This window comes from Pygoscelis adeliae, unplaced genomic scaffold (genome assembly GCF_000699105.1).
Source record: "Pygoscelis adeliae isolate BGI_AS28 unplaced genomic scaffold, ASM69910v1 Scaffold11, whole genome shotgun sequence".
NCBI lineage: Eukaryota > Metazoa > Chordata > Aves > Sphenisciformes > Spheniscidae > Pygoscelis > Pygoscelis adeliae.
The window spans coordinates 1,409,141-1,418,036 of NW_008824059.1; the positions used below are offsets into that span (position 1 = coordinate 1,409,141).

General features: G+C 45.8%; 1 protein-coding gene across 1 annotated transcript in view; it reads right to left on the reverse strand.

The window, feature by feature from the left end:
• DNAH9 (dynein, axonemal, heavy chain 9) overlaps positions 1-8,896 on the reverse strand; it is a 212,133-nt gene that overhangs the window by 91,146 nt on the left and 112,091 nt on the right. The window contains exons 50-51 of the mRNA XM_009334073.1: positions 7,953-8,378; positions 4,876-4,995 (exon numbers count right to left, since the gene is read on the reverse strand). Of these exons, the coding sequence (XP_009332348.1) occupies positions 4,876-4,995; positions 7,953-8,378 (546 nt within the window). The remainder of the gene's footprint in view (positions 1-4,875; positions 4,996-7,952; positions 8,379-8,896) is intronic.

The window sequence follows — 8,896 nt, forward strand, 5'->3', positions numbered from 1 at the left end:
CCCAGACTTTTAAATCATCCCTGATCCTAGTCATATTCCACTGTTTGCCATATGATCCACAGTAAGCAGAGACCCCTAGTAATCATGCTTCACCGTGTGCTGCAGCACCTTGGTAGCATGAGAAGCCAGAGTTACCTTTCTCTCTCTGTAACTGGGCTGGCAAGAGCCATGTTCTCCCCCATTAAAGCTCCAAACAGGAGCCCAAGGGGCGTTCATTCAGGGATTTCAGTTCCAGACATGAGTTTGAGCCGACAGCCTGTGTTCATCTCCACGTGAAATGAGAGATACAGTTTCTGGATTTAGTCTGGATGACTTTTCCCACCAGTGGCTAACGCTGCTTGCAGGTCCCGAGGCTTTATTGACTCCAGGAGCAGGATGGCACACGCCTGCAGTTGTCTGTGCAACACGTTTCTGGCTCCGTTGCAAGAAGTTGCATGCAAGTGGGAAGTTGGAGCCCTCAGTGTGGCAGCGAGAGATGAAACCCTTCCAGCAAACTAATCACTGCTCTGAGCCTCAGGCTGGAAAGCTGAAGGTGGCAGTCCCTCCATCTACACTCCAGTCCCAAGACAACAGCCCTGGAGGGTCTCTGTGGAAAGTGCTGTCCAGGTGGCTCGTGCACTGTTAAGGGGGCTGCTATGTCTTTCCATTTTTTCCAGTGTTTTTCTGGCACAGTTGGGTAGGGTTAAGAGGGCTGGGAGGGAGGGAGCAGCAGAAAGATAATTTATGAGCCTATTTGCAGCATTAGGAGAGCTCCAAACATCATTCAAATCTCTTTCCAAATCTTTGCATTTGGAGACGTGGCAGGAGCAGACACTGAATGGGACAGATATCTGTTTTTCTTCCCTTGTTTGCTGTTGCACTCATTTTTAGACTGTACATTGTTTGGAGCAAGAGAAGACTCTCAACGGTGTTTTGTGTGTTTGTGTGTACATGTGTACTCATGTCTCGGTGAGCCATAGACAAAACCAGCCTCTTATTTGTTACCAACGCTTGTGACTATCAGGCTGAAAAATTTACCCAGCACAAGTGAGGCAGACGATGTTTGCCAGCTAGAGATCAATAAAAAACAAGATGCTTTTTTCTAGCAGAATCCAGGGCGTTGCCCAGCACTCATCGTCCTCACCACTGCAAAGACTGTGCCAGTCGTATGATGCTTCAGTTTTGTGTGATCCTAGATGCAGGAACAGAGATTTACTTCCACCTGGCTCTGCTTTTTCTCTAATGATGAAAGGAAAGGGTGTTTCAACCTGGGGGAGAGTGCATCCTGGCAGCAGCCTGGGGGTAGAAGATGAGAACATTGCCAAAACATTGGCAGATTATGGAGAAAACAATGTTTAGCCTGTGTCATCTATGCATATAGACAGACATAGCTTGGGGAAGCTCTCCATGCTTTCAAAGGCAGAGCAAAGCTGCTTTCCAGCCTCCCTGGGCACCACCTTCACGAGCACAGGAAAACATGACTAATCATGGTCCCCGCTATGGCAATGCACCATACGTGAGCAGACGTCCAAATTCAATCTAAATGAAAATGCCTTATAAACCTCAGCAAGGACTGGCAGGGCTGAAAAACAACAATCATATTCAAAGTAGAAAACCTAAACCCAAGTGATGTCCTTTATCTGCCCAGAAAAATCAAAACACCCTCCTCCACCTAGTTCTCTTGATGCACAGATCAGGCTGCACACTAACGCGTCCTCCTTTTTCCTTTTGTCATTTTCAGTTTGCTTTAATGAGAGACTTGAAACCCAGTCATCTAACGTTCTCATTGTAATTATATATGAGAGACTGAAATAACTGTGGGAGTGGCCAGCGTCACCCACTGGTGACCAGGCAGAGCTGCGCGTGGTTTCTCCCATTCACACAACATCAGAGTGGGGTGGGAAAAGCACTTTGTGCACAACCACTTCCTAATTGCTTTAATGGTTTCAAGATTTCGAAGTTTCCTGCTGCAGTTCTCCTGAAGCCTGGACCGGGAAAGGTTTCTTTCCAAAGCTGATCAGCAGTGCATCCAAAGCACTTCAAGAGGAAATAAACATGGAGGCTTTGAAGCCAAGGCAGCTAAACTGCTTTACAAAATAAATCATCAAGACTGTGCCTAAACAATGAAAAACATGCTAAGGTATTTAACAAATAAGTATATAGTCCAGCACCAGTAAAGCACGTGAACAAGTATTACTTTTAAGCAGGTGTTGACCCTGAGCCTGTGAGTAGTCCCAGTTAATGAATAAGGTAAAGAACACACTTGAAAGAAAATATATTCCTGTTGCTTCACTGAGATTATACTGCCTGTTACACAAACCCAGTGCCGTTGGTCCACGGACAGATGCATACATCGTCGCAAAAAACCTCAACGGCAACCAAAGAAAGTTTTTCTAAAACTTGATTCCAATGTCTTATCTTGATTTCAGAATCAAAAGAATTTCTTTTAAAGGAAATTATTGAACTTTAAAAATCATGTAGGAACATACATCACAAGTGGCAATCTGTCTTGTTAAAATATTTGCTCATTTTGTTTTACAAGGACAATTTTTTTAACATAGCTAAGCCAAAAAAACCACCCCCAAATTCCACAATTTTTCCTTGTCACAATATCACACTTGTACCTGAATGAAGATTCATGTTTTAAGCCAAGAATTCACATGCTAAACATGCACCTTTAAGAAATCATGTTCTGTTTGTTACAGTGGTACTAACTGAGGCGAAATTAAGCTGTATTCAGCGTAAAACATACACTTACACACACATATATTTATATGAAAAGAACTGAAACCATCATTTCTATGTTTCTTTTTCATGAAACATTTTCTTCTTGTATTTCGTGTTTGCTGACTCCTACATGACTCAGAGCCACAATCTACCTCTACATCACATGTTAAACAGGATTTTGTTAGGCTGTGGAAAGACACAGGGAAATACTCATCCCGCAAAATCTCCCCAGAAATATAAACGTCTCTTTCAAATGAAAAAGCTACTTTCCTGTTTCAATTAAAGATTTTGGAAGCATTCAATGAGATTTAACCTGAAGAACATGAAAGCATAAAACTCTTACAGTGGTTGCATAAAAGAGATCTAAATCAGTATAGAAAGGGACTTATCTGCTGTTTGTTTTTGACCCCTTATATCTGAGTATTCCACAGTCCTGCCTGCATTTGTCTGCAAAGCAGCCGCCTGTGCTACAGCAGTGCTGCACTCCTGTTTTCCAAAGCAGGCACACAGAGGTTAAAGATGAAGGTTTTTCAGAAGTTTCCCGGTACCTAAGCATGCAGCACGTGAACCGTGCAGTTTTGGGGAGCAACTTCGATGCCCCACTAAATGCAGTGTTTTTCATGTGCCCACGAAAACCCACCTGAAATCTAAACAGCTCTGAAAATCCAGGATAAAGCAGTTTGGTAAGGTCACCTGAGAAGGCTTGAGAGTATGAAATGGAGAATTGAGCACAACTCTCCATGTCCAAAGGAAAAAGCTTAACCATTTGGCTATCTTTTTATCTTTATCACTGCATGCTATATTGGGATAGATACAAACAGATACTTTACATACAAATTACAACCCAACACAGCCATGAGCTGGTAAAACAAGCACAGAAACCTGCATCCAGCATCACTTCTAGAAATACCTTTGTATTCTGACTTAGCTGCCACCACCCCACCAGCAGAAGCAGCTTCAACAAGACCAATTTCCATCCCTGAATACATGCAGACCGAGCAGGACACTCTCCTGGAGATACAGGTACAGCCTCTTGGAAAAGAGAGTGGTTTGAACACATCTCTACTGCTCCTGGGAGGAAAGGCAGCACAGCAGCCTTTCTTTCAGTGCTGCTACAAAATCAGGCTGCGTGGCCACAAGGAAGGGGCCATGCGTTTCAGTGAGTTTTGCCAGGTCTCAGGCAGGAGCCATGTGCCGAGCTGCGCACACATCCCACACCCAAAACAGGGCAAGGCAGGCACTTTACACGCCAAGAGCTGCAGCAGAAGCAGTGTGGGAGTGCACTGCCTAAGTCTGTACCCATAGAAGTCTGTACCTCTACTTGCACCTTCCCTGCAGGTCTAGCGAATCAGATGTTTTAAAAGCATGAAAAAATTGGGGCTCTCCACTGAGAAGACGTCAATGCTGCCTTCATGTGCTAGAGGGTGAGTTTGAATCAGCAGAGCCAGCTGCTAGAACCAGCTCCAACCCCACCACCTGCCAGGGCAGAGCTCAAGCACGGGACGGTCTCCTGCAGCCCCATTTCCTTGCTTGGAGGAAGAACTGGCTCGCTCCAAGCTAACAGCCAGTGCAGAAGCCAAAATACAAAGTATTAAGGGCAATTGCAGCATTGGATGTGAGCTGGGGCTCCACTCCAGTGGAGTGCATGCACTCCAGCTCACTCAGTCTCTTATCTGTGAAGCAGAGACAAGGGCATTGCCCCCACAGAGGACTAGGAGGCTGCATATTTTGAAGATACAACAGACTGCGATGCATACCGATGGGCTGATAACAGGGACATGCACCATTTTTTTAGAGCTTTTCACTATTATCTTTTTGTCATTTCAAAACGTGCAAAGCTGTTGGCACATTCCGTATTTGTTTTTACGATAAGATTTCTGAGTCATGTAGTTTTGGCCCATCAGTACTTGATCATACATTTAAGTAACAAAAAGGAGATGAGAGCTGTGAAGAGAGTATAGCCAGTCTCTTTAAATGTGAGCAGTGCCTACCCTGATGTATGAAAACAGCCAATGCAAATTCATTTTCATTACTGAAACTTGCTGCAGTGTGGGAAATATATTCAAAAAAAATTAGAGGATGTAACGTACTGTGTGCACATGGTTTGCATCTCAGCAGCACCTGATACCCCCCATTCATGCCATTAGAGTTGCATTTGCTGACACTCACCAGTCGATTTGCAAGAGCGATGGTACATGCTGTAGCTTCAGCTTCTTGCTGACATTTGAGTTTGTCTGAAGTGGCCTTCTCAAACTTGGCTGTGAGCTTTCCCAGGTTCTCATTGAGGCGCTGCACATGAAGCAAAGGAAAAAATAACAGCACAGTTTTAAGGAAAACCCTTCTCCAGAGATGATTCACCCTGCGGGCAGGGCTGGCCAAGCTCCACCACAAGGCACGCTGCCCAGGCTGACGCCCAGGGTGCAGCCCCTATGCAGTGCTGTGGCATCAGGAGCCAGCACGGAGCAGTGATGTGCTGTGCTATTTTACATGCTTGTAACTCACATCCTCAGCAGAGGGCAGAGGCAAAGAACACACAAAACCAATTTATTTGGGGCTCTGCCCTGGTGTGAATTTAAACTGGGAAAGGGGGTCCTCATGGCCAAGTACCAATGACTGGTGCTATGGCTGAGCAATGAGTAAGGCAGCTAAGAAAACAGAATTTCATATTTCCTGATGCTGCAGCCCATTGGTCTCGGTCCAGTCCTCGAGGAGTGGAGGCTCTGCTGACACCAAGTTGTGCTCAAATCCCCAAGGGGTTCTTGGAGCAGCTGGAAGTATGCCTGAACCATCTCCAAGCCATACCTCCTGCACCCTGTTTCTAGAAGGGAATATGACAAATAAGTCAAAAAAGTTGTTCTGCTCCTAAAGCTGCCTGAGCATGTGCCATGGGACACCCCTGCAGAGGAGCCCAACCAGCACTAGGTGGGACCATCTCACGTGCAGGTCGGCTGCAAAGTGCTTCAGGGCTGGGAAGGGGCAGAAAGGGCCCAAACCACCTGGAGAAGAAGAAAAAGAGTCTGTTGCTTGTGCAGAGCTGTTCACACTCTGGTCTAAAACAAATCAATGGCTCCCACAAGCATTTGCAGCATTTCACTTCTGATAAGAGCAGTAGAAGAAATAATTGATTTTATCTGCACCCCATGCAAACTGCTGAAGGCTAAACTGCTTGTAAGTCACTTTAATACTGTTTGAGCTACGCACTAGAAACAAACCTGAAAATGAAAAAGGATTATATTAGGGATATCTGCAGCTCTCCAGGATACTGGAAAATTCAAAGCAGACCCTCCTCGACCTGCCTTGGAATTAATAACACAAAAAGTTTCTGTCTCTGTGTGCGTACGGATGTATGTGCATACGTATGCTCATATATATAAAGTCCCATTAGACAAACATGATATGATAAATGAGTATGTGTGAGCTGTGAAGAACAGATCACACCTGCAGTACCCCACCAGACACACTCTACAGTAAAACACAAATATATCTGTGTGCAACTGTGAGTATACAGTTGCTTCTACATCTACCCTCCCCAGATTCATAGCAACTTTATTTCCCAGGCAGACAAAGGAGAGGGGAAGGTACTTAAGTATTTTTGACAATCAGAATAGCCTCATTTATTACTAAAAATGGGTCCGTGACAGCTGGGGGCCCGGTTGTGAGCAGGTATGAATCAGCCTCACATCAGTGAAGCTATCCAAGATATCCCAGCTTGGTAAGCAAGGATATACCTCCACATCCACCCCCACGCTGAGCAGTGTATCATTACCCATCTGCAGAGGGGAAAACTCGCCTAAAACAGTCATTTTTGCAAGTGCATGCCAGTGGAGTACCACTAATCCCCCTAAAGATTGCCATTTTCTTTAACAAAATCCCACTTCTAAAAAAAAAAAAACCACCAAAAAAAAAGAAAAGCTCGGGCATTAAAAGCTTTGGAAACGAGCAGCATAAACGGATGAAAAAAGTTCTCCAGCACCGTATTTCACATCTGAGATGGGAGAATTAGAGGCTAAAGACCTCTAAATCCACCCCTGCCTTCAGGTGCTGTGCCCACCCTCCTTTCATCTACAGCAGGAAGGGGCTACCGGAGAGCTCTGGAAATTTTTTTTTAATTATTATTCTTAGTTAAAAAGTGTGATAAGCTTTTTAAGAATGCTAAGCCCTAAGAGGCATCAAACGAGTTACGTATTTTCTAACATGAAGGTGTGCTGGTGGAAGAGATGAGTACTTGGACAAGCTCAGCTGGAGGGACCGTGCTGCCCCTCTCCAGGTGCATACCTCAAGGTCACTTATTTAAAGACAAATCTGTCAGCCTGGCTGACAGCACACCTTGGTTATTAACGGGGATTTTGCAGGAACTGTGGTGTCAGTACAAAAGCACAGCCACAGAGGATCCTTCACTCACAAAGAGGGATCGCAGATCCACAGCACCTTAAAAAGGCAGGTTTTGGAGGTGCTGCCTGCATCGGGAGGGACCTGGAGAGCAGCGAGTGATGGGACGCTGTGCTGCCATCTGAGGGACGGGCTGGTGGGGTCCCCCGGGCTGGTTTCCACACTTTGCTATTAGCGGGTATTGGCCAGGGAGGGAAGAGGGGAGAAAAGCAGTATGTCTTTTAACATAGAGGTCATTTTCCGAAGGAAAAGGAGAAAGGCTAGATGCTACTCTCTGTAGAAATGCACTTTTAATCACACAGTAATTTCTTCTATTCAGTGATTTTTTTTAATTTTTTTTTTTTAAGTAGCAAAAATCTAAATAGGGATGATGCACAAGATATGCCAACAGGGAGCCATGCTCTGACAAATTATTAGACTCCTACTAGAGCAGTCTTCATCCTGCAAATCATGCCCACCGCCAGGGACTGAGCGCAGGGAGCCAGCCCGGCACAGCACTGTGCTACCAGTGCTCTGAATCAGCCTCCGGTTCCTCTTCCCCGTCCCTATGCACCACACCGGGAGCGTACTGGTTTGAAATAACAAGTTTTCTGAAGACCCATGAGTAGAGGTAAATTACATTTTAAAAATTAGGTAGGAATAATAAGAATTAATAATTAGCCTTCCTCTTAAGGTGTAAGCAAGGCTGGAGAAGGACAGATGAAACATAGAAAGCAGCAATAAAAGGGATAGAAAAGACTACAATCTACCAAATCTTAAAAATACATGAGTGCAGAGCAGCAGCTTTCTCCAAAGTGGCGGATTTCTCCCCAGGCAGTGACTAGCATGATGGGTCCCACCAAAGGGCAAGCACTTACAGCAATTTTGGCCTTGATGCTAGCCAGCTTGTCCTGGGCAGCCGCCAGCTCCGCGTTGGCTTTGCTCAGAGCCTGCCGCTTCGGCTCCACGTCGCAGTACACCTCATGGAAGCGCACGATGTTTACCACCCAGGAGCAGAGGCCGGCTGCGGCGTAGGACTTGGTGGTCACAAATTCGGGTTTAAACTTGGGATCTTGTAAATAGGGCTGGAGGGCTTTGAGGCAGTTCTCGTGGATGTTCTCCTTGTCGAACTTGATCAAGGAGTCCAGGAAGCTATCCACCCTGGCCATGGAGGCTTTCGCTGCTTTCCAGCTCCTGTCCTTGGGAATCTTTCCTCCCGGGGCCATCAGCACCATCACAGCCGCGGTGACATTGCTGACGGCTGAAGGCGGTGACCCGAAGGACCTCAGCTCTGTCAGATTCTTCTGAAAAGGGGAAAACAAGGTTGTTAGACAAAAATGAATGGGTTTTCTTTTTACTTTGCCACTAATAGAGTCAGGCTTCCAAGCTATCGGCCTGATAAATTGGGTTTCTCTCGGCCCGAACATCGCTGCCTTTAAATCACCGCTATGTATGTTTACAGCACATGTGCTCAATTCCCTGCATCCAGCTCTTTATAACCCACCCGGGACCAGCACAGCACAGTGTTCCTCCCCAGACTCCCACCCTTTCCCTGCTGCCAGCCCTGCTGCCTGGGGGAGCAGGAGGTTTTTTGCCCTCTCAGAAGATCGGGATAAGGAAAAAGGAAACTTTTCCAAAATACCACCTCTATAAATAGCCCCCAGCCCCTCTAAAACTGCCTTGCAGAGCTTCCCTTCATGCTCAACTACTCCCTGAGCCAGACACCCATGTGTTAAGGTCTTGTTGAAAATTATTTGTGTGCACCAATGTTCCCATGGGGCCACCATCCAGTCCAAATTTAGGCTCTTTAACCCAGCACCTT